The sequence below is a fragment of the Aquarana catesbeiana genome, linkage group LG08 (assembly GCF_042186555.1).
Source record: "Aquarana catesbeiana isolate 2022-GZ linkage group LG08, ASM4218655v1, whole genome shotgun sequence".
NCBI classification, from domain to species: Eukaryota; Metazoa; Chordata; class Amphibia; order Anura; family Ranidae; genus Aquarana; species Aquarana catesbeiana.
Genome location: NC_133331.1, coordinates 299038661 through 299065274, shown reverse-complemented (window position 1 = coordinate 299065274; position 26614 = coordinate 299038661). Strand labels below are relative to the sequence as shown.

The following is a 26614-nucleotide window of genomic DNA, read 5'->3' as shown; positions in this document are numbered from 1 at the left end:
GGGGACAGGAGTGTGTATTGTACAGAATGCAGGGGACAGGAGTGTGTATTGCATAGAATGCAGGGGACAGGGGTGTGTAATGCACAGAATGCAGGGGACAGGAGTTTGTAATGCACAGAATGCAGGGGACAGGAGTGTGTAATGTACAGAATGTAGGGGACAGGAGTGTGTATTGTACAGAATGCAGGGGACAGGACTGTGTAATGTACAGAATGCAGGGGACAGGAGTGTGTAATGTACAGAATGCAGGGGACAGGAGTGTGTAATGTACAGAATGCAGGGGACAGGAGTGTGTAATGTACAGAATGCAGGGGACAGGAGTGTGTAATGTACAGAATGCAGGGGACAGGAGTGTGTAATGTACAGAATGAAGGGGACAGGAGTATGTAATGCACATATTGCAGGGGACAGGAGTGTGTAATGCACAGAATGCAGGGGACAGGAGTGTGTAATGTACAGAATGTAGGGGACAGGAGTGTGTATTGTACAGAATGCAGGGGACAGGACTGTGTAATGTACAGAATGCAGGGGACAGGAGTGTGTAATGTACAGAATGCAGGGGACAGGAGTGTGTAATGTACAGAATGCAGGGGACAGGAGTGTGTAATGTACAGAATGTAGGGGACAGGAGTGTGTACTGTACAGAATGCAGGGGACAGGACTGTGTAATGTACAGAATGCAGGGGACAGGAGTGTGTAATGTACATAATGCAGGGGACAGGAGTGTGTAATGTACAGAATGCAGGGGACAGGAGTGTGTAATGTACAGAATGCAGGGGACAGGAGTGTGTAATGTACAGAATGCAGGGGACAGGAGTGTGTAATGCACAGAATGCAGGGGACAGGAGTGTGTAATGTACAGAATGCAGGGGACAGGAGTGTGTAATGTACAGAATGCAGGGGACAGGAGTGTGTAATGTACAGAATGAAGGGGACAGGAGTATGTAATGCACATATTGCAGGGGACAGGAGTGTGTAATGCAGGCCACTATGGTGTGGGCAGTGTGACAGGGAGGAGCCAGTGTGATGGGTGCAGTGTGATGGGGAGGAGCTAGTGTGATGTGGGCAGTGTGACAGTTAATCCAAACTCCACCTCACACTATATAACCAGTTTTTTGGGATTAAGGTTTTATTTTTTACAATAAATAAATAAAAGCTGATCGTTGTAAGCACCCCTGTCAGATGGAGATGGTTTGACCTATCCCCTGCCTGCTACATCTGCTGGAGAGCTTTTTCTGTTGAAAAAATAACAGACTTACTGGCTGGATCACAAATGAAAATAAAAGAAAGTCTTAAAAAAAATGCAGCCATCACATCTAAGAAAGGTATATAAAAAATATTGCGTTAACGGTTAAGGTATATAAGTGGAGCTGCAACTACAAAGTGTTATACGACACCAATCAGAATTTAAAAAACAAAAGTCGCGCTAATAGAAAAAAGTGATATAAAACTAACAGTGTTAAGTACCACAAATCACAGTGATAATACTACATATTAAATAGGATATTAGAATACAGAAAGGAAAACTAAAAATATTCAAAGCAAATGTAATCAAAAAAACGTGCAAGTGTAAAGAAAGTTCAATTTAAAATGTCCATAAATTGAGTGCAATGAAAAAAAGGAATTGCATAGGTAATAAATAATAATTAATGAATAATAAAAGGTCCATGTTGTATAAAGCAAATCCCACGGTGATGCGTAGTGACATTCCACACTGTAGTGACAAGTGCAAAGATGAAACCTCCACCACAGAAAAACACTGCCGCTTACCGGAAAGCGATGGTCCCTTATTACAGGGGACCATGCTGAGCAGATGGCTGTAACCCCAGCCCGGGATCTCACAGGCAGGCACTGGATACCACAGCGTCAGTGGGGATCGTCACCATAAATGTTTTAAGTTCTCTAAGGAGTGATGGCGATAGATTGCGAAAGTCAGGAATACACTGTGGCATTTATAGGCTGCCAGGCTGGAGTGGCCCTGGGTGGGAAGCAATTCTCTTACCTTAGGAGAAGCCTGCAGGCAAGAAACAGGAGCCGGGAGTTGGGGGGGCTGGACTGGAAGGCTGATTGATGACTGCTTGTCTTTTGTCACATTGTGAATCACGACTGCCATAAACACCTAGCACCAGGCTGGATAGGAGAAACCGATCGCCTCCATCTCCTTCCTGCAGCCCCCGCTGAATGGCGGTGGGAGGGAGTGAAGGAGAAGCCGGCTTCCCACTACTGCAGGAGGGAGATGGAGGTGATCGGTTCCTGTGTATGCCGACCCCCCTCCCCCGCCCCTATCCAAGTGTAGACAAATATGACAGGAGAGCCATACGGGGCCCCCTGAAGCATGGGGCCAGGTCGCAATTGCGACCCCTATATTTATGCCTCTCCCCCAATCTCTTTCCTTTTACAGATTCTACAAGCAATCCAATACAAAAAGACTCCTAGACTGTTTATTGGAGTCGGAGTAAATGGACCGTTACTGGGGTGACTGGGGGGCCTCCGTACTGTGTGGGAAAGAACCAGTTAATTTCACCGTTCTCTGCAGGGGGAGCACTACACATCCATAAGGATATACAGTACATACACACACAGCACAAGGCCATGTTCACACTACGAGATGTTTCTCTGAGCTGCAGTTCCTCTGATCTCCACAAGGTGGTGATCTCACTTCTACCCAGACAGGAAGTCTCTATGGAAGACAGGAAGTGATGTCAGGGACAGGAAGGACGCTCCTTGTGATACGAGGTAGAGGTGACGTTGCTGAAATCGGCAGTAGAGGAGGTAATAAGATCTTATTTTCTGTTTACACCCAGTAACCCCCCGTCATGTCCGTCCTCTTCCTCCATAGTCACTGTGATGTCTTTTATCTCCAGCAGATGATGATACACACATATATTATTATTATTACTATAAGGGATTTATATACAGTACAGTTACAATACAATATAATACAGGAGGAATCAGAGGGCCCTGCTCCTTAGAGCTTACAATCTAAGAGGGAGGGTCAAAGGATACAAAAGGTAATAACTGTGGGGGATGAGCTGGTGGAGAAAATAAAAGTCCAGTTGTTAGGTGGGGTCAGGATAAGCTTCTCATAGGAGAAGGGTTTTCAGGGATCGTCTTAAAGTGGACAGAGTAGGAGATAGTCAGACAAATTGGGATAGGGAGTTCCAAAGGATGGGAGAGGCTCGGTAGAAGTCCTGAAGATGAGCATAGGAGGAAGTGATGAGGGAGATAGAGAACAGGAGGTTTTGGGAGGATCGAAGAGAATGATTTGGTTGGTATTGTGAGACTAGGTTAGTGATATAGTTGGGGGTCGAGTTCTGGATGACTTTATAAGTTGTTAGTATTTTGAATTTAATTTGTTGGGTAAGCGAAAGCCAGCGGAGGGATTGGCAGAGAGAAGCAGCAGACATTGAATGGTTGGTAAGGTGAATAAGTCTGGCAACAGCATTCATGATTGATTGAAGGGGTGAGTGGTCTATATAAAGGCAATCCGGTAAGGAGAGACTTGCAGTAGTCAAGGCAAGAGATAACCAGGGATTGAATTGGTAGCTTTGTAAGGTCATTGGTTAGGAAGGGGCGTAATTTGTAGATGTTGCGGAGGCTGAGGCGGAAAGCTTTGGACAGTGATTGGGTGTAGGGCTAAAAGGAGAGTTCAGAGTCAAGGATTGCACCTAGCACCCTGGCTTGTGGGGATGGGTTGATGGTTGTGCCATTGATCTTGACAGAGAAGTCAGGGGAAGGCGCACGTGGTGGAGGAAATATTATGAGCTCGGTTTTGGATAGATTGAGTTTAAGGAAGGGGTGTGACATTCAGGCTGATATGTCTGTTAGTACATTAGTGATGCGTGAGGAGACTCATGGAGTGAGCTGAGGGGTAGAGAGATAGATTTGGGTGTCGTCAGCGTAGAAATGGTATTGAAAGTCATAGGAGGCTATCAGCTGACCTGGGGAGGAGGTGTAGATCAAGAAAAGGAGAGGTCCAAGAACAGAACCTTGGAGGACCCAGAAGGAGAAAGGAGGAGGAAGTAAAGTTGTGATGCTGAAGGTGCAATGGGATAGGTAGTATGAAACCAGCAAAGACTACAGTCACAGAGACCAAAGGAGAGGATTTTTTTTGAGGAGAATGGGGTGGTACACTGTGTCAAAGGCAGCAGAGAGGTCCAGGAGTAGGATTACAGAATAGTGTCTATTGAATTTAGTAGACGTTAGCAGATGATTCATGAGTTTAAGGTGAGCAGTTTCTGTGGAGTGTTGAAATACAGATTTAAGGAGATCAAGGAGAGTATTTTCAGTAAGATGGTCGCTCAGTTAGTTGTAGACCAGACGTTCAGGAAGTTTGGATGAAAACGGGAGCTAGGAGATGGGGTGAAGGTTTTTAAGATTGGTTAGGTCAAGGGAAGGTTTTTTTTAATATGGGGGTGACTAGTGCATGTTTTGGAGAGTTAGGGAAGATACAAATGTGAGTTAGAGAGTGTAGGATAGAGCCAGAGGGTGACCGCAGTATTTGCAAGGGAACTGGGTCTAGGGGGCTGGTGGTTAGGTGAGCGTTAGAAAAAAGTTTAGCAACCTCATCTATAGTAGCAGGGTTTAATAACGAAAGTGTTGATTGTACCTGTGGATATGGTGTGTTAAGTAGGGGAGGTATCTGTACAGTGGAGGTCTCATCACAAATTGTATCAATCTTATTTTTGAAGTGATTGGCGATCTCCTGGGCAGTGGATGAGTTAGTGGATGAAGGCAGTGGAGGACGAAGTAGAGTTGAAGGTAGAGAAGAGTTTACGGGGACAGAATGATATGTTGGTAATGAGAGTGATAAAATTGGTCTGCTTGACAGTGAGGAGACAGGAATTGTATTTTTGGAGGGCAGATGTATATTGATTGAAGTCCTTCTAAGAACGGGTCTAACGCAACAGGTGCTCAAGAGTGCAGCTATGATTTTGACACTTCTGGTCTCATTTTTTTGCCAAGGTTGTAGAAGTTGGGGCCTGATTCTGTGTTTAGTGAGGGGGGCCAGTGTGTCCAGGGCAGAGTAGAGGGATCTATTGTAGACAGAAGTGGTTAAGTTGAGGCAGGACAGGGGTGAGATTATGTCATAGTGATGGTCAGTAGCAGAGTAGAGAAGGGTTAAGGTGGGTTAGGTGGCGAGGAGGTGGAAGACCGCGAGAGAGTGAAACTAATAAGGTGGTGATCAGAGAGAGGAAAAGGATTGTTGGAGAGGTTGCATGGAGTGCATAGGTAGGAGAATACAAGGTTGAGGGTGTTGCCATCAGAGTGAGTAGAAGCGTGTATCCATTGTGTATCCATGGTGTATTGCTTCTGTTCAAAAGAGAAGGTTAGACTGAGAAGTTTACAAGTAGCAGGAGTGTTTGTGTTAACAAGGATGTTGAAGTCACCAAGAATGATTGTGGGGATTTCAGAAGAGAGAAAGTAGGACAGCCAGGCAGAGAGGCCATCAAGAAAGGTCGATACCGGTCTGGGAGGCCAATAACACAGCACTTCTAAAAGAAACTGGAGAAAATAGATAAATACAATGTGCCTCAAATGGGGAGGGGAGGTGAAGTATTTGAAAGATGCTATGTGGGGCTAGAAGGATTCCCACTCCACCTCTCTTACATCCACTGGGTCTGAGGGAGTGAGTCCAGAGAAGGCCATCATGGGAGAGGGAAGCAGGAGAAACAGTGTCAGATTCATGAAGCCAGGTTTCAGTAACAGCAAGTAGTTAGTGATAAAGAGGTCATGGACAGAAGTGAGTTTATTAGAGACAGAGCAGGCGTTCCAAAGGGCACAAGAGAAGGGGAGGCTGGTTTTGGGAAGAAGATGGATAGAAACTAAATTGTGTGGATTGCAGCTGTTGCCAGAAAGCATTGAGTGATGGGAGCGTTGAGCACAGTTAAATGATGGAGGACCAAGGTTTGGGGTTTATTCTCCAGAGGTTAGGAGAAGCAGAAGGGTGAGGGAGGTAATATGGGAGTGTGATTTATATGAAGGGACATGCCCAGAGTGCTGGAGGTTTTATTAGCATGTGGGTTTAGAATTATCAGGAGTTGGTGAGTGCAGTAATAGGGAGAGGACAGAAGTGAGGGTGATATATACAGGCTGTGGGGTGGAGAAGAGGGGTGAGGGAAAGAGGGATTAAGGAGAGAGGACACAACTGTCAGAAGGATTGGTAGAAAGCACATGTTATAGAGAAGAACCAAAGGCAACGTTCATCTTTCAGTTTAGGAGAGAAGGAAAGCACCCGGGAGAAATTATTCTGTGTACAGAAACCTCACACAGCACCCCCCACAGCTCCTCCTCCCAATGTCCCTCCAATCAGAGTCAGAGAATCCTATGACATCACACTGACCTCACAGCGCCTCCTCTTAATATCTCTCTATCCGACTCTTTTTTCTGATGCTCTTAGGATGTTGGCCGACCCCTGGCCTCCTCACTTTCAAAGTAGGGCTGTTGGACCTGCATTGTATGTAATATCAGAAACCTCAGCATGAAGTGGGGTTTAAATAAAGAGACCTGACCAGTGAGGTGAGGAGGATTCTGGGAATGTCATTTGATTTTACTCTTTGTGTTCAAATCTAAAGTTTTCCCCTTTGTGAAGTTTGAGGATCATATGACCATCACATTGCCTCCACCTCCCTCCCTGATAGAATAAAGAGATAAAAAGAAGATTCTAGAAGTCACCAGTGAGATCATCAAGCTGCTGACAAGAGAGGTGAGCGGTACTCGGAAGGACGTCTCATGATGGACAATCAGCCGCCCCTCACATCACCGGGTAAGAGAAGACTTTACCCTAAAGGAGAGAGCAGTACGGAGGGTCCACCTAGATCCCCCATCATCTGATAAACACATAGAAACAATGTATTCAGTCAGTGTGTGTGTTTCCTACAGATGGATCCAGTAATGGGAACCCACCAGAGAGATGTCCCCGTCCTCTGTATTCCCGGGATTCCACACAAGAAGGTCACACCATCATTTACCATCATCAGGTAGATGAGGAACAATCACTGATAGTATCATTAGGATCTGTACATTATCTGCATTGTTACAATTGATGTCATTTTTATTATGTATTCAGAGTGGAAACCTGAGAGATCCTAAAGTTGAGATTAAAGAAGAGATAAAAGTGGAGGATGATAAGGATGGGGTGATGGAGGAGTCAGAGTTTCTAAAAGTTTATAAAAATCTGCACCAAGACACCATGGAAGAGTCATCCAGCTACAGAAACCCACCAGAGAGATGTCCCCGTCCTCTGTATTCCGGGGATTCCACACAGGAAGGTCACACCATCCCTTACCATCATCAGGTAGATGATTGACAATTATTGGTAGTTATGATTTATACACAAGCATGTTTGTTACAATGAATGTCTTATATATTCAGAGTGGAAACCTCGGGGATGATAATATTGATGTTAAAGAAGAGTATAAAGAGGAGGATGAGGAGTATGGAGTGATGGAGGACTTTTCAGAAGGACACAAGGATATGATGGAGCATCCTAATACCAGGAACCCATCAGAGAGATGTCCCCCTCCTCTGTATTCCCGGGATTCCACACAGGAAGATCACACCATGCCTCAATGTTGCAAGGTTGGTGGGATGGAAAATCTAGAACATGGACTTGTGTAGAGGATGTGTATTTTTTTCTATATGATGTCACAATAATCTCCTATTTTATAGATGATATTTTCTCTCATTTTCTTGATTTAGAGTGGAGATCCAATCGATATAGAATTTGAGGTTAAATCAGAAGAAGAAGAAGAGAGGTATGTGAGGGATGATCAGCAGTCTATGGAGGAGGATGGAATAACGGGGACATTTATAGAGGAGGACACTCCTACAGAGATCAGCACAGGTGGGTCATTAATTCTAAATCTATTCCTCCACCCATACTGCTCACTGATTGGTCCAGAGTAGGGCGGGGACTGGGTGATATCAGCCTGTAATCCCCTGGTCACTTTCCTACCAGAGATTCTGGAGTTCAGCTGGCAGTAAAATGTTAATTTTCACCACAGGTGTTGCTCAGCCTAGGGACCTAGGGTATGAACCTTGGGTCTTCTGCCTCATGCCCCGAGTCTAGCGAGACCGCTGACAGAACAATTCTCCTGGGAATACTTGCTCTGTTATTTGCTGGCTGTGCCGGGTGGAGGGATATGTCTGTATAGTCTCAGACCCAAGTCACTGAGTGCAGTCTCAGGAGATGGGAGGCAGCGGTGTGGGACCTCTGAAACCTGTCTCCAGTAAACATTTCAGCTTCCACTGATTACTGAATACCAATATTAGTGGAGTCCTCCTGACCATTACACCGTATACAGTATTTATATATTGCATATTACATACTCCTGACCCCTGCACTATATACTCTTTATACACACTCTATATACATTTACTAGTTACCTTGAGGGGGGAATTGTAAGATCCTCAGAGACAAAGCTGCCTGATGTGGGCGGAGTCCTGGTTTAGGGGAACCAATCTGCTCATGTCTAGTAATAATCTTTGTATTTCTATTTTAGTAGATGGACGGGAGATGAGGAAAACCTCAGAGGATTGTCTCACTTTGTCTCCAGACTGTAAAGTAGAAGATGAGGACATCACACAGTATAGTCCAGGAGAAAACCCGACTACCTCAAATGTCCATCCGGCACCACACAGTGTAGATGGACCATCGTATTCCTCTTATCCTGAGGAACCTCAGACTGTGCGGGACGGTGCCAGACCATCGTATTCCTCTTATCCTGAGGAACCTCAGACTGTGAGGGATGGTGTTATCATTCCAACACATAAGAGATTTCCCTGTCCTGAGTGCGGGAAGTGTTTCCGTTTGAAATCCAAACTCAATGTACATAAAAGAACTCACACGGGGGAAAAGCCGTTTTCCTGTACTGAGTGCGGGAAATGTTTTTCACAGAAGTCCCATCTTTCCCATCATCAGAGATTGCACACGGGGGAGAAGCCGTATTCCTGTCCTGAGTGCGGAAAATGTTTTTCACGGAAGGACAGTCTTTCCTATCATCAGAAATTGCACACGAGGGAAAAGCCGTATTCCTGTCTTGAGTGCGGGAAATGTTTTTCACAGAAGTCCGATCTTTGCCATCATCAGAAATTGCACATGGGTGAGAAGCCATATTCCTGTCCTGAGTGCGGAAAATGTTTTTCACGTAAGTCCAGTCTTACCACACATCAGAGATTGCACACCGGGGAGAAGCCGTATTGCTGTACTGATTGTGGGAAATGTTTTTCAGTCAAGTCCAGTCTTTCCTATCATAAGAGATCTCACACAGGGGAGAAGCCGTATTCCTGTCCTGAGTGCGGGAAATGTTTTTCACAGAAGTCCCATCTTTCCCATCATCAGAAATTGCACACGGGGGAAAAGCCGTATTCCTGTCCTGAGTGCGGGAAATGTTTTTCACAGAAGTCCAGTCTTTCCTATCATCAGAGATCGCACACGGGGGAGAAGCCGTATTCCTGTCCTGAGTGCGAGAAATGTTTTTCACAGAAGTCTGCTCTTTCATATCATCAGAAATTGCACATGCGGGAAATGTATTTCAGTCAAGTCCAGTCTTTCCCATCATCAGAAATTGCACACGGGAGAGAAGCCGTATTCCTGTCCTGACTGCGGGAAATGATTTTCAGTGAAGGGCAATCTTTTCACATATCAGAAATTGCATACAGGGGAGAAGCCGTATTCCTGTCTTGAGTGCGGGAAATGTTTTCCACTGAAGAGCAATCTTAACTCTCAGGGGTCTCATGCAAAGAAGAAGGCACTTTCCTGTCCTGAGTGAGGGAATTGTTCCTCACTGAAGTCCTGTCTTCCTGTACATCAGGGGTCCCACACAACCCTCGAAGTGTATTAGTGAGTGTGGGAAATGTCTTGTATATGAATGTTGCTGGACATGTGTGGAAGAAGCACACCCTGATATACACCTCAGATATACTCCATGGCTGATCTTCATCATGTAAGAAACAGTTGATAAGGAGATCAGAGATCACCAAAGACATGGATGAAGTGTTGTACATTGTTGACCATTGATAGCAGAAGAAAAATAAAAATGGAGTCATTACCTCTCATTGGCTGAGTACATTTTGTGGTGGAAGATTTCACAAACACTTAAGAATAGAATTGTATAGAATTGTATTGTATTTTGTATGTATTGCACACGGCACTAATAATGTTTTCATGACATGTTTGTATTCTTTCCAGTCCTGATTAGAATTAGCCTGCCTATGTTACGCCCCTTGTTACCATAAAAGTACAATTGTAATATTAATGTGATAGCTACGTAATCATGTGTATAAAAACCTTCAATTGTGTCATAATAAAACAGAACAGTTATTTGGGAAGATGCGGAGTGTATCTTTTATGTCTGTTCCCTACTGCAGTAGTTATATATTTGGAACCGCTAATCAATATGAGGATAGGAGTTGCCTATCAATAAAATTCCAGAACAAATGTAAAGCGCATTCCCCCAACCGTGACCAGTATTGGTCATATTTTATTTCAGTGATTTCCTATGATTATTGGCTCCATCTAGTGGCAATAATGTGGCACTGCAGTAATAATACAGCATTATTGCCCCATAATTGAGATGTCGGTCATAAGAAATTGCTGTGTTAATGAAAATACGGCCAAAATTTGGGGGAATGCTTGTCACATTAAAGGACATAAGATAATTAACCAGCAATATTATACCAACCATTAATGTAATACAGAGAAAACTACATTTGGCTATTATATAGCACTAAGTATCACAGGCATTAGCTCCATCTAGTGGCCAAATGCAGCATTCTCCATGTCTCTGAAGATCCCTTTGGGGGGGTATGCCCACCGCGATAGATGAACCAACCAACTTTTAGAACATTCCCTGTCCATGGACAGATAGAATGAGCAGTCTATGAAGATCGGGTCACTCCTAAAAGGATTGGCTTCATGCCCCTTTGTTGACATTCATCCCTATGCCTGAAATGACCGGCTGAATGGGACGGGTGGGGACGTGTCACTGGTTGTCAGGATGCCTGTGGTCACTGACTCTCTAATAGGGATGAGCCAAAATTTACTGTCTTTTTGAGCCGCACCTGCGCAACCACAAGCACAGGGTGCGTATGTGTATGTAAACCGCGGTCGCACCACATATGTGACATATCGTCGCGAACGTCAGAGAACAATCATTCTAGCACCAGAGCTCCTAGCTAACTCTAAGCTGATGAGCTGTAACGGCTTTTAGAGCGTCACCTATGTTGATTTCTTTTTGGTCACCTTAGTTTTTGGCGGTATAGCGGGCGCACGCAATTTTGCAACATGGAATGTTTGGTATCTATTTACTCGATGCAACCTCATCTTTTATGTTTTAACCAAAAAATGGGTATTATATTTTTTCCTGGAACATTTGCGTTTAATAAATGGTTGCGCAAATATCACGTGAAACTAAAGTTTGCAACTATCACCTTTTTATTCTACAGGGCCTCTGCTTTCAGAAAATTATATAATATTCTGGGGGGGTTTATTTTATTGCCAAAAATTTGGATTTTTTTACATGCATGCGACAAAGAATTTTTTATTTTTACACTGTCCCTTTAATAAAAATGTGATCACTTTTATTCCTATTACAAGGAATGTAAACATCCCTTGTAATAGAAATAAAAGTTGTAGCACCCTCTACTTATGTAGGTGCTAAAATAGGGTTTTTGTGTGAGCGTAGGTACATTTAGGCAGGCCTAGCTGGAAGCTAAGCCTGTTTGATTTGGTTTCTGTGGGCTGGGAGTGGCTCATAGTAGCAGCTGGTGACTCACAAGCAGCGTCACCGAGACCCTCCTTTTTCTTCTAGAGAATACTAGAAGAAGAAGATGAGAAGGAAAGGTGGAGCTGCCTGGGGTGTCCTCAGGAGCCCTGACCAATCCCCAACCTGGATTGGCAGGGGACAGGCCTCCTTAAATACCTGAGGTCAGCCCAGCTGGGGATGAGTTGTCAGGTGGAAGAACTGGAGATGGAGTGCTAGACTGTCGGGGCCTTTGAGGGAGCTCCACAGTCTGGGGAGGTGACCTTGGGCCTGGGGCTCGGGTGCAGAATGGACCACTTCAAGAAAGTGAAGAATCTGGACATGAGGCACAGGAGGAGCATAGAGGACAACTGGAGCTAGTACTGCCGGGCATGTCTTCAGGAGGGAACCACCGGTTGCATCCAGGAGGGCTGGTGAGTGACATTCACAGTCGGGAGGACTGTGGAGGCACGCCTGAGAGGACTGGGAGTGTGCAGCCTGGGATTGGTGCAGAGTTAGCAGTGAGGACTGTGATTTTACAGGAAGTGAAATCGAGCACCTGCAGCCAGGAGGGCTGGCAGGGCCTGAAGAAGGATGACTGGGAGTAATAGTCCATCTGTGGGACAGCTAGCACAAGATTCTTTCTAGTTTTGCTACACTACAGGCGCCCGCGGTCCCTGTCTGCAAAGGGGAATTGCTGAGGCCTGGCTGAGCCTGTGTCAGGCCTAACCATGTGCTAGCTACTCCTGAGAATCAAGAGTTGTGCAGGAGGAAGAGAGAGAGAGAGCAATAGTCTGCAAGCAAGTGTTGTGCAGGAGAAGTCTGGAGAAGTGCCATGTACAGAGTGTACATACTGTAGTTGTCCCATTTGATTGCTATACAATCCACCAATTGATTGCCATACAATCTACCAATTGTTTGTTCTAAAATTCCACTGGGGATCCCATATATTCCTTTACTCATCCATGTTCTATTCCCTCAATAAAAACAACAAAAAAAACATATGGATTGTTCATTGCCTTGGAGTGACTGAGGATTGAATGCCGGGCTGGGCAGGGGGACAGGTGGGCCACAACACTTAGCAGCCTCTACAGGTGTACCACTACAATTGGGGGCTCGCTCCGGGACCACCTGATCACGTGTGACCTTCCAGCCATTGGCCCTAGCAACTGAGGTTGAACGAGCCGGGGAACTGTGTTTGTTCCGCCACTATTGAGGAATTGAACCCTGGGGAAGGACCTGTGTGCTCTGCCTGCTATTCAGTACAGCAATAATAAGTGCCGTTGCCCATAGCAACCAGCAGGAGCCGTTGACAATTGCTGCTGCCTGCTTACCCACTTACCCAACCAGCGCTGGGACGGACACTTCTACCAATCCTGCATTTCAGTAACTTTGTACCATGTGCTGTCACCCATGGTAACCACGGCCGGTTATCGCGCCCTTGGATTACAAATATGTCCAGCGCTCTGCTAATGTTGGACATCCCATACTGGATTACAAATATGTCCAGCGATCTGTTAATGCTGAACATCCTGAACTTTTGCTTCAAACTCCTGCATTATACAGTGAAGTATGCATGGAAGTGTCTACTGTTGCCTGGGATGATTGGGGTAAGCCTGTGGGCAGGACTGTGCTATAGATGATCCCTTCGGTGAGACATTGGCTACAAACTTTATTGTTGCTAGCGGCAACCACCGGAAAAGTCAACGGCCATCTATTCTCAGTTGCTCGGGCACAGTCGGTGCTGAGCAACATGCCAGGACAAGTCCTGCTAAAAATGACGTGGGGGTCCCCCTAAATTCCATACCAGGCCCTTCAGGTCTAGTATGGATATTAAGGGGAACCCCGGCCAAAGTTTAAAAAAAAAATGACGTGGGGGTCCTCCTAAATTCCCTACCAGGCCCTTCAGGTCTGGTATGGATATTAAGGGGAACCCCGGCCAAATTTTTTTTAAAAAAATGACGTGGGGGTCCCCATAAATTCCATACCAGGCCCTTCAGGTCTGGTATGGATATTAAGGGGAACCCCGCGCCAAAATAAAAAAAAAAACGGCGTGGGGTCCCCCCAAAAATCCATACCAGACCCTTATCCGAGCACGCAACATGGCAGGCCGCAGGAAAAGAGGGGGGGCGAGAGAGCTCCCCCCCTCCTGAACCGTACCAGGCCACATGCCCTCAACATTGGGAGGGTGCTTTGGGGTAGCCCCCCAAAACACCTTGTCCCCATGTTGATGAGGACAAGGGCCTCATCCCCACAACCCTGGCTGGTGGTTGTGGGGGTCTGCGGGCGGGGGGCTTATCGGAATCTGGAAGCCCCCTTTAATAAGGGGACCCCCAGATCCCGGCCCTCCGCCCTGTGTGAAATGGTAAGGGGGTACAAAAGTACCCCTACCATTTCACTAAAAAACTGTCAAAAATGTTAAAAATGACAAGAGACAGTTTTTGACAATTCCTTTATTTAAATGCTTCTTCTTTCTTCTATCTTCCTTCATCTTCTTCTTCTTCTGGTTCTTCCACCGGTGTTCTCGTCCAGCATCTCCTCCGCGGCGTCTTCTTCCCTTCTTCTCCTCGGGCCGCTCCGCATCCATGGCATGGAGGGAGGCTCTCGCTCTTCTCTTCATCTTCTTCTCTTCATCTTCTTTTCGGGCCGCTCCGCATCCATGCTGGCATGGAGGGAGGCTCCCGCTGTGTGATGCTTCTCCTCTTCTGACGGTTCTTAAATAACGGGGGGCCAGGCCACCTGGTGCCCCCGCCCCCCTCTGACGCACAGTGACTTGACGGGACTTACCTGTGGCATCACGGGGAATGCCACGGGGAAGTCCCGTCAAGTCACCGTGCATCAGAGGGGGCGGGATCACTGGGTGTCCTGCCACTGTTATTTAAGAACCGTCAGAAGAGGAGAAGCGTCACACAGCAGGAGCCTCCCTCCATGCCAGCATGGATGCGGAGTGGCCTGAAAAGAAGATGAAGACAAGAAGATGAAGAGAAGAAGATGAAGAAGAGAAGATGAAGAGAAGAGCGGGAGCCTCCCTCCATGCCATGAATGCGGAGCGGCCCGAGGAGAAGAAGGGAAGAAGACACCGCGGAGGAGATGCTGGATGAGAACACCGGCGGAAGAACCAGAAGCACCAGAAGAAGATGAAGGAAGATAGAAGATAGAAGAAAGAAGAAGCATTTAAATAAAGGAATTGTCAAAAACTGTCTCTTGTCATTTTTAACAGTTTTTTAGTGACATGGTAGGGGTAAGTACCCCCTTACCATTTCACACAGGGGGGGGCTGGGATCTGGGGGTCCCTTTGTTAAAGGGGGGCTTCCAGATTCCGATAAGCCCCCCGCCCGCAGACCCCCACAACCACCGGCCAGGGTTGTGGGGATGAGGCCCTTGTCCTCATCAACATGGGGACAAGGTGTTTTGGGGGGCTACCCCAAAGCACCCTCCCAATGTTGAGGGCATGTGGCCTGGTACGGTTCAGGAAGGGGGGGCTCTCTCGTCCCCCCCTCTTTTCTTGCGGCCTGCCAGGTTGCGTGCTCGGATAAGGGTCTGGTAAGGATTTTGGGGGGGACCCCACGCCGTTTTTTTTTTTAAATTGTGGCACGGGATTCCCCTTAATATCCATACCAGACCTGAAGGGCCTGGTATGGAATTTAGGGGGACCCCCACATCATTTTTTTTTAAAATTTTGGTTCGGGGTTCCCCTGTGGGGAATTCCAATGCCATTTTTATCAATGAACTTTTATGTGTATTGTCGGACCGGCAATTCATTAATAGCCGCGAGTAGTTTTAAATGACTTTTTTTCCTTTGAAATGTCATTTTGCTGTCAGACTGTTCTAAACACGGGAAACATGCGCCCCTTTACAGGCATACTATAGACACCCCCCAGGTACGAAATTTAAAGGGATATTACACTTTTGATGTTTCACTTTAATCAATATTAAAATCACTGCTCCCGAAAAAACACTATTTATGACAATAACTTGCATATAAGCCTTTAAAATTAGCACTTTTAATTATTCATGTTCGTGTCCTATAGACTTTAACGGTGTTCGCGTGTTCGAACAAATTTTTTGACTGTTCGCATGCTCTGGTGCGAACCGAACAGGGGGGTGTTCGGCTCATTCCTACTCTAAGTTAGTACGCTAAGGTAAATCAGGGTTCTCAGAGCACTCATTACATCAGAGCTCCCCTTTACACCAGAGGCCACAGTACTCCCCTTTACATCAGAGTCCTCTTTGTACACCAGAGAATCCCTTATGTTAGAGTCCCCAGAGTTCTCCCTTACATCAGAGTCTGCAGAGTCCCCCCTTACAGTGAAAAGGAACTCTGCGAGTTCAGATGTAAAAGGGGAACTCTGTGGACTCTGATGTAAGGGGGGGCTCTTGTGATTAGCTTCATATGATTAGAAATGTTATTTAATAGCAACATCTATGCATTGTTTATTTATGCATACTATGAAAAAAAACTGCTGTGCGACGCCGAAGTGTTCGGGTTTGATTTGAAGAAAAGGTGGCAACCCTACCTCCCAGCCCAGAACCAATGGACAGGCTGACCGGAGAACGAGGGCGGGCGGGTGGGCAGGAGATGCAGGCAGCCAGGGGCAGCAGCAAAGAAATCCGCCAGATGGAGCAGCTCCGTGATCTCCTTTCCTCATTCAGCTATACAAACGGACCTGCCCACTGCATGGAAGGTACAGTGTCACACACACCTTCCCACAGGAGGGGCTGCAGACAGGGCTAGGATCTCTCTCACTTCCCTCCCCTTCTCCTCTCACCCCTCCCCCTCCCTCTACTCCCTCCCCCTCCCTCCCCACCCCGAAACTCTGCACTCACTACGTAGCTTGCCCCACAACCCTGCACTCTGTACATAGTGCACCCTTCAACCCTGCTCTCTGTATGTAGTGCATCCCACAACCCTGCACTCAGTACGTAGCGCATCCCACAACCCTGCACTCTGTACATAGCGCACCCCACAACCCTGCACTCAGGACGTAGCGTGTCCCGCAAACCCTGCACTCTGTACATAGTGCACCACTCATCCTGCACTCAGTACGTAGCGCATCCCACAACCCTACACTCAGAACATAGCGCACCCCACAACCCTGCACTCAGTACGTAGCACATTCCGCAACCCTGCACTCAGCACGTAGCGCGTCCCGCAATCCTGCACTCAGGACGTAGCGTGTCCCGCAAACCCTGCACTCTGTACATAGTGCACCACTCATCCTGCACTCAGTACATAGCGCATCCCACAACCCTGCACTCAGAACATAGCGCACCCCACAACCCTGCACTCAGTATGTAGCACATCCCGCAACCCTGCACTCAGAACATAGCGCACCCCACAACCCTGCACTCAGTACATAGCACATTCCGCAACCCTGCAGTCAGCACATAGTGCATCCCGCAACCCTGCATTTAGGACGTAGCATGTCCCGCAAACCCTGCACTCTGTACATAGTGCACCACTCATCCTGCACTCAGTACATAGCGCATCCCACAACCCTGCACTCAGAACATAGCACACCCCACAACCCTGCACTCAGTACGTAGCACATCCCGCAACCCTGCACTCAGCAGGTAGCGCGTCCCGCAACCCTGCACTCTATACATAGTGCACCACTCATCCTGCACTCAGTACGTAGCGCATCCCACAACACTGCACTCAGAACATAGCACACCCTGAAACCCTGCACTCAGTACGTAGCACATCCTGCAACCCTGCACTCAGCACATAGCGCATACCGCAACCCTGCACTCAGTACATAGCACATACCGCAACCCTACACTCAGTACATAGCGCATCCCGCAACCCTGCACTCAGTACATAGTGCACCCCCCAACACTGCACTCAGTACGTAGCGCATCCCACAACCCTGCACTCAGTACATAGCGCACCCAAAAACCCTGCACTCAGTACATAGCGTGCCTCTCAACCCTGCCCTCTGTACGTAGCGTGCCCCTCAACCCTGCACTCTGTACGTAGTGTGCCCTGGAACCCTGCACTGAGTACATAGCTTGCCCTACAACCCTGCCCTCCTGCCCCCCCAATCATAATGTACTGAAGGGAGGAGGAGCCTATATAAAGGTAATCCTGTGAGGAGGGAATTGCAGTAGTCCAGGCGAGAGGTGACCAGGAAGTGAATCAGTAGGGCCCGGCCAGTGCACTATTCATTTATTTTTCTTCCACTGTTTGTCACCTTTCACTTTTGTGTGTGTTTTCTCACAGATGAAGGGTGTGAGTCCTCGGGCTTACACTGATCTCCAGGGGAGGATGTGTGGCCCTCAGGTTCCTTCCTCCCCTGCCCCTGGAGTGTCTCTCTTTGGGAGAGCTCCCCTGACCTAGTATTCAAGGATGGCTTTGGCTGTCCAAGAAGAATGGGTCTGCCAGGCCTTCTGGCTAGGCAGACCATGTAAACCTATGTTCCCCGTCAGGAGCCCTGCGCCCCGGGGGTCAGGGTAGAAGTCCTATTCCTTCAGGGGATGGATTAAAACACATCCTTAAGTGCACTTTTTGTGTAATGCACAGAATGCAGGGGACAGGAGTGTGTAATGTACAGAATGCAGGGGACAGGAGTGTGTAATGTACAGAATACAGGGGACAGGAGTGTGTAATGTACAGAATGCAGGAGACAGGAGTGTGTAATGTACAGAATGCAGGGGATATGAGTGTGTAATGTACAGAATGTAGAGGACAGGAGTGTGTAATGCACAGAATGCAGGGGACAGGAGTGTGTAATGCGCAGAATACAGAGGACAGGAGTGTGTAATGTACAGAATGCAGGGGACAGGAGTGTGTAGTGTACAGAATGCAGGTGACAGGGGTGTGTAATGTATAGAATTAAGGGGACAGGAGTGTGTAATGTACAGAATACAGGGGACAGGAGTGTGTAATGTACAGAATGCAGGGGACAGGAATGTGTAATGTACAGAATGCAGAGGACAGGAGTGTGTAATGTACAGAATGCAGGGGACAGGAGTGTGTAATGTACAGAATACAGAGGACAGGAGTGTGTAATGTACAGAATGCAGGGGACAGGAGTGTGTAGTGTACAGAATGCAGGTGACAGGAGTGTGTAATGTATAGAATTAAGGGGACAGGAGTGTGTAATGTACAGAATACAGGGGACAGGAGTGTGTAATGTACAGAATACAGGGGACAGGAGTGTGTAATGTACAGAATACAGGGGACAGGAGTGTGTAATGTACAGAATGCAGGGAACAGGAGTGTGTAATGTACAGAATACAGGGGACAGGAGTGTGTAATGTACAGAATGCAGAGGACAGGAGTGTGTAATGTACAGAATGCAGGGGACAGGAGTGTGTAATGTACAGAATACAGGGGACAGGAGTGTGTAATGTGTAGAATGAAGGGGACAGGAGTGTGTAATGTACAGAATACAGGGGACAGGAGTGTGTAATGTGTGTGCAGTGTGATGGGAAGGGGCTAGTGTGATGTAGTCAGTGTGACAGTGAATCCAAACTCCACCTCACACTATATAATCAGTTACAGTAACAGATCTGAACAGCCTCCTTTTGGGATGAAGGTTTTATTTTTTACATAAATAAATGAAAGCTGATCATTGTAAGCACCCCTGTCAGATGGAGATGGTTTGTCCTATCCCCTGCCTGCTACATCTGCTGGAGAGCTTTTTCTGTTGAAAAAATAACAGACTTAATAGCTGGATCACCAGATGAAAATAAAAGAACGTCTTAAAAAAAAAATGCAGCCATCACATCTAAGAAGGGTACCTGGGCAGTGTGACAAGGAGGGCTTAGGTGCTGGGCACTGTCTGTTCCCCCAGACTCAGGAATACACTGTGGTATTTGTAGGCTGCCAGGCGGGAGCGGCTTCGGTGCAGGAAGCATTTCTTTTACCTTACCAGGAGTAGCCTGCAGGCAAGAAACAGGAGTCGGAGTTGGGGGGTGGGGCTGGAAGGGTGATTAATGACTGCTTGCCTTTTGTCACATCGTGAATCACGACTGCCATAAACATCTAACACCAGGCTGGATAGGAGAAACCGATCGCCTCCATCTCCCTCCTGCAGCGGCAGGAAGGAATGAAGGGGAAGCCGGCTTCTTATGGCTGCAGGAGGGAGACGAATGTGATCGTTTCTGTGTAGGAATGAGCTTCGCGTTCGAGTCGAACCCATGTTTGACTCTAACATCGTCTGTTCGATCGTTCGCCGAATTGCGAACGATATGAGCCGTTCGCGTCAAATTCGTGTGGCGAGTCACAGCCCATAATTCACTGCGGCATCGCGGTGCATTGCTGGCTGATGATTGGCCAAGCATGCACTATAACCCGCATGCTTGGCCAATCACACCGCCTTCGGTAGAGAGAGCTGTAATTGGCCAAAGCCAGGGTGGCTTTGGCCAATTATGACTCAGGGGGTTTAGAACACGCCCCACACTATATATGGCCGCCTGCACGGCGGCCCTGTGTAGTGTGTTCCGGCGTGCTTAGAGAGAGAGAGAGAGAGACAGTGTCATTTCATTTGAGTTAGCTAGATTAGGCAGGACAGTCAGTGAGTTAGCTGCACTTACAGTGTATTGTGTATATATATGCATCCCAGGTGTTGCATATATATATATATATATATATATATATACACTGTATTCAGTTTAGCTAGATCCGTTTCTGTTATCTTCCTACTGACAGGCAGGCTTGTCTTGTTACAGTATTTACAGCTACCTGAAGAAAATTGCTGGTGTTCTTTTGATCCTATTAGTAACACAGTCAGGCAGCTAGACTATTTACAGTTAGTGTAGTGCGTCCTACTCACAGTGTTCAGTTAAAGCTACAAGTTAGTTTAGTGAGACCTTTGCACAGTGTTCAGCTAAAACTACAAGTTAGTGTAGTGCACATTGTTCAGCTAAATCTACAAGTTAGTGTAGTGCGTCCTCCTCACAGTGTTCAGCTAAAGCTACAAGTTAGTTTAGTGTGACCTCTGCACAGTGTTCAGCTAAAGCTACAAGTTAGGGTAGTGCATCCTCCTCACAGTGTTCAGCTAAAACTACAAGTTAGTGTAGTGCAACCTCTGCACAGTGTTCAGCTAAAGCTACAAGTTAGTGTAGTGCGTCCTGCTCACAGTGTTCAGCTAAAACTACAAGTTAGTGTAGTGCGACCTCTGCACAGTGTTCAGCTAAAGCTACAAGTTAGTGTAGTGAGATCTCTGCATAGTGTTCAGCTAAAGCTACAAGTTAGTGTAGTGCGTCCTGCTCACAGTGTTCAGCTAAAATTACAAGTTAGTGTAGTGCGACCTCTGCACAGTGTTCAGCTAAAGCTACAAGTTAGTGTAGTGCGTCCTCCTCACAGTGTTCAGCTAAAGCTACAAGTTGGTGTAGTGTGTCCTCCTAACAGTGTTCAGCTAAAACTACAAGCTGGTGTAGTGCGTCCTCCTCACAGTGTTCAGCTAAAACTACAAGTTAGTGTAGTGCGACCTCTGCACAGTGTTCAGCTAAAGCTACAAGTTAGGGTAGTGCGTCCTCCTCACAGTGTTCAGCTAAAACTACAAGTTAGTGTAGTGCATCCTCCTCACAGTGTTCAGCTAAAACTACAAGTTAGTGTAGTGCGACCTCTGCACAGTGTTCAGCTAAAGCTACAAGTTAGTATAGTGCGTCCTCCTCACAGTCTTTAGCTAAAGCTACAAGTTAGTTTAGTGCGACCTCTGCACAGTGTTCAGCTAAAGCTACAAGTTAGTGTAATGCGTCCTCCTCACAGTGTTCAGCTAAAACTACAAGTTAGTGTAGTGCGTCCTCCTCACAGTGTTCAGCTAAAACTACAAGTTAGTGTAGTGCGAGCTCTGCACAGTGTTCAGCTAAAGCTACCTGTAGAAGGTTGGTGGTGTTTTCCTGATCCTATCACTACCGCAGGCAGCTAAATAAGCTACAAGTTATTTTTTGGCGAGCTCTGCACAGTGTTCACCTAAAGCTACCTGTAGAAGGTTGGTGGTGTTTTCCTGATCCTATCACTACCGCAGGCAGCTAAATAAGCTACAAGTTAGTGTAGTGCGAGCTCTGCACAGTGTTCACCTAAAGCTATCTGTAGAAGGCTGGTGGTGTTTTCCTGATCCTATCACTACCGCAGGCAGCTAAATAAGCTACAAGTTATTTTTTGGTGAGCTCTGCACAGTGTTCACCTAAAGCTACCTGTAGAAGGTTGGTGGTGTTCTCATACTACAGGCAGGCAGTTGATTTTGCTAGCTGCAGTATCAGTTCTTCCCTCGGCTCAATGTCATCAGTGACTCCTTCCCTAGCCCCACCATGTCCTCCTGAGGAGTTCCTTGAACTGTTTGACCACAGTGTTTGGTACATGCTCCAGGAGGATGGCCAGCGTTTGGAAGGCTCTGATGATGATACTGAGCTAGATGAAGGCAGTAACGTGAGCACGGACAGAGGGGGTGCCCAAGAAGGACAGCAATCTGGCAGTCATGCTCCCCCTGCTGCAGCATACTGCCAGGTTTGCTCCAGTGATGAGGAGGGAGGGGATGATGTGGAGAAGGTGGCCGTCTGACTGATGCGTTCAGACAATTTTTTAGTCCGCAGCCCCAAGGTATGATCGGTTCCAGCAACCTTAGGCAGCGTCTGCCTAGGGGCAAGATCTGACTTGAACACCTTTCCCACTGAAAATCCTCTGGGTTACTGGGTCTTGAGGATGGATCACTGGCCAGAGCTTGCACAGTATGCAATTGAGCTACTGGCCTGTCCTGCATCCAGCGTTCTTTCGGAACACACATTCAGTGCTGCTGGAGGCTTTGTAACCGATCACAGGGTGCATCTGTCCACCGACTCGGTCGATCGACTGACCTTCATAAAAATGAATCAGTCTTGGATCACAACCAGCTAGCAAGCACCTGATGCTGATGTAACCGAATAATTTTTTTTGAAATCTCAGATCCCTTCAAAGACTGCCTATGCTGATGCTGAGTGACTATCCTGAGTAATTATCCTCTTCCTCCTCAATGATCACGCTGATAGCTTGTAAGAACATTTTTGGTTCTGGGCGCTGCCACCAGTGCCTAAGGCCCAAATTTTCAGCCCCTGTTTAACAGGGGCGTGTAATTACAATTTTTGATGCAATACTTTGCACCAGGGCTTGTTCCTGCGTTCCAACTAGAGTATCTGTGAGGGGTTGCAGTGTTGTAGCACCAGCACCAGTGTCTAAGGCCCAATTTTTCAGCCCCTGTTTAACAGGGGCGTGTAATTACAATTTTTGATGCAATACTTTGCAGCAGGGCTCATTTCTGCGTTCCAACTAGAGTATCTGTGAGGGGTTGCAGTATTGTGGCACCAGCACCAGTGCCTAAGGCCCAATTTTTCAGCCCCTGTTCAACAGGGGCATGTAATTACAATTCTTGATCTAATATTTCACAGCAGGGCCCGTTTCTGCACCCACCAAGAGCGAGTGAGGACTTACAGTGTTGTGGCACCACCACCACCAAAGGCCCAATTTTTCAGCCCCTGTTCAACAGGGGCATGTAATTACAATTCTTGATCTAATATTTCACAGCAGTGCCCTGTGAGGGCTTACAGTGTTGTGGCCACAACAACACCTAAGGCCCAAATTTCTGCTGAGTATATAGGGCAGGCCCCTACTTTCAAACATCCAACTTACAAATGACTCCTACTTGCAAACGGAAGGAGACAACAGGAAGTGAGATGAAATCTACCCCTAGGAAGGGAAATTCTCTCCTGTAAGAGTTAATATGGGAAAAACATTTCTCCTTTCCACTGATGCTTTATCACCAATCCTTGTTTCACAAAAAACCCCAAATTTTCAAAAAACATTTGTCATTGGGACAAAAAGTGAGGTGAAATCTTCTGAAGAGGAGCACAGACAGCAAAACAAATGTCACAGGGGTGAAAACCCTTCCCTATGTTTTCCAAAAAGCTTAAAATAGATTTTTTGGCTGGAACTAAACACGTTAAAAATGTACTAGTTCAAAATTACAAACAGATTCTACTTAACAACAAACCTACAGTCCTTGTCTTGTTTGTACCGCCTGTATACTGCTGTTCAGAGTACAGAGCCTGTATACTGCTGTTTCCTTTTTTAATTTAGGGTACGGGGTTCCCCTTAATATCCATACAAGACCCAAAGGGCCTGGTAATGGACTGGGGGTACCCATGCCATTTGTCTCACTTATTTTCATCCATATTGCCAGGACCCGACATTACATTAAAGCCGCAAGCAGTTTTAAATGACTTTTTTTCCTTTAAAAATGACATTTTGTGCAGGGACTGTTCTAAGCATGGGAAACACGTGCCACTTTACAGGCATACTATAGACACCCCCAGTTAAAGGAATATTTCACTTTTTTTTTTTTACTTTTATTTTAAAATCACTGCTCCCGAAAAAACGGCCGTTTTTAAAAGTTTTTTTTTGCATTGATACTCTGGGGCAGGACCCGGGTCCCCAAACCCTTTTTAGGACAATAGCATGAAAATTAGCCTTTAAAATGAGCACTTTTGATTTCGAACATTCAAGTCCCATAGACGTCAATGGGGTTCTAACGTTCGTGCAAATTTTCGGTCCGTTCGCAGGTTCTGGTGCGAACCGAACCGGGAAGTGTTCGGCTCATCCCTATTCCTGTGTATGCTGCCCCTCCCCCCTCCTATCCAAGTGTAGACAAATATGACAGGGGAGCCATACGGGCCCCCTGAAGCATGGGGCCAGATCACAATTGCGACCCCCTATTATGCCTCTGCCCCAATCTCATTCCTTTTACAGATTCTACAAGAAATACATTACAAAAGACTCCTAGACTGTTTATTAGAGTCGGAGTAAATAGACTGTTACTGGGGTGACTGGGGGGCCTCTGTACTGTGTGGGAAAGAACCAGTTAATATCACCGCTCTCTGCGGGGGGAGAACTACACATCTATAAGGATATACAGTACATACACACACAGCACAAGGCCGTATTCACACTACGAGGCGTTTCTCTGGGTTGAAGTTCCTCTGAGCTCCACAAGGTGGTGATCTCACTTCTACCCAGACAGGAAGTCTCTATGGAAGACAGGAAGTGATGTCAGGTACAGGAAGGAAGCTCCTTGTGATACGAGGAAGAGGTGAAGTTGCTGAAATCGGCAGCAGACGAGGTAATAAGATCTTATTTTCTATTTACACCCAGTAACCCCCCGTCATGTCCATCCTCTTCCTCCATAGTCACTGTGATCTTTTATTTCCAGCAGATGATGATACACATATATAATATTATTATTATTATACAGGATTTATATCGTGCCAACAGTTTGCACAACATGAGGGCAGACAGTACAGTTACAATACAATATAATACAGGAGGAATCAGAGGGCCCTGCTCCTTAGAGTTTACAATCTAAGAGGAAGGTTCAAAGGAAACAAAACGCAATAACAGGGGGATGAGCTGATGGAGAATATAAAAGTCCAGTTGTTAGGTGGGGGCAGGATAGGCTTCTCATAGGAGAAGAGTTTTCAGGGATCGTCTTAAAGTGGACAGAGTAGGAGATAGTCAGGCAAATTGGGATAGTGAGTTCCAAAGGATGGGAGAGGCCGGTTAGAAGTCTTGAAGATGAGCAAAGGAGGAAGTGACGGGGAGCTAGAGAACAGGAGGTTTTGGGAGGATCAAAGAGAATGATTTGGTTGGTATTGTGAGACTAGGTTAGTTATATAGCTGGGGGCCGAGTTCTGGATGACTTTATAAGTTGTTGTTAGTATTTTGAATTTAATTTGTTGGGTAAGTGGAAGCCAGCGGAGGGATTGGCACAGAGGGGTAGCAGACATTGAATGGTTGGTAAGGTGAATGAGTCTGGCAACAACATTCATGATAGGCTGAAGGTGGGATAGCCTATATCAGTGTTTCTCAATTCCAGTCCTCAAGGCGCCCCAACAGGTCATGTTTTCAGGATTTCCCTCAAATGAACCAGCTGTGGTAATTACTAAGGCAGTGAAACTGATTACATCACCTGTGCAAAATAATGGAAAGCCTGAAAAGATGACCTGTTGGGGCGCCTTGAGGACTGGAGTTGAGAAACACTGGCCTATATAAAGGCAATCTGGTGAGGAGGGACTTGCAGGCAAGAGATAACCAGGGAGTGAATCAGTAGCTTTGTGAGGTCATTGGTTAGGAAGTGGCGTAATATGGAGATGTTGCGGAGGTTGAGGCGGAAAGCTTTGGATAGTGATTGGATGTGGGGCTGAAAGGAGAGTTCAGAGTCAAGGATTACACCTAGCACTCTGGCTGGTGGGGACATGTTGATGGTTTTGCCATCGATCTTGACAGAGATGTCAGGGGAAGGGGCACGTGGTGTAGGAAGTATTATGAGCTCGGTTTTGGATAGATTGCGTTTGAGGAAGTGGTGTGACATCCAGGCTGATATGTCTGTTAGTAAATTAGTGATGCGTGAGGAGACTCATGGAGTGAGCTGATGGGTAGAGAGATAGATTTGGGTGTTGTCAGCGTAGAAATGGTATTGAAAGTCATAGGAGGCTATCAGCTGACCTAGGGAGGAGGTGTAGATTGAGAATAGGAGAGGTCCAAGAACAGAACCTTGAAGGACCCCAAAGTAGAAAGGAGGAGTAGAAGAGGAAGTAAAGTTGTTACGCTGAAGGTGCAGTGGGATAGGTAGTATGAAAACCAGCAAAGATTACAGTCACAGAGACCAAAGGAGAGGAGTTTTTTTGAGGAGAATGGGGTGGTACACTGTGTCAAAGGTAGCAGAGAGGTCCAGGAGTAGGATTACAGAATAGTGTCCATTGAATTTAGTATCCATTAGCAGATGATTCATGAGTTTAAGGTGAGCAGTTTCTGTGGAGTGTTGAAATCCAGATTAAAGGGGATCAAGCGGGTTATTTTCAGTGAGATGGTCGCTCAGTTGGTTGTAGACCAGACG

The 26614-nt window shown here is 46.5% G+C and overlaps 1 protein-coding gene across 1 annotated transcript in view; it reads left to right on the top strand.

Moving 5' to 3' along the window:
- Positions 1-26614, top strand: part of LOC141106851 (uncharacterized) — an 84780-nt gene that overhangs the window by 3811 nt on the left and 54355 nt on the right. The window contains exons 2-8 of the mRNA XM_073597781.1: positions 2670-2772; positions 6576-6766; positions 6883-6980; positions 7070-7297; positions 7375-7581; positions 7702-7846; positions 8505-9589. Of these exons, the coding sequence (XP_073453882.1) occupies positions 6733-6766; positions 6883-6980; positions 7070-7297; positions 7375-7581; positions 7702-7846; positions 8505-9589 (1797 nt within the window). The 5' untranslated portion in view covers positions 2670-2772; positions 6576-6732. The remainder of the gene's footprint in view (positions 1-2669; positions 2773-6575; positions 6767-6882; positions 6981-7069; positions 7298-7374; positions 7582-7701; positions 7847-8504; positions 9590-26614) is intronic.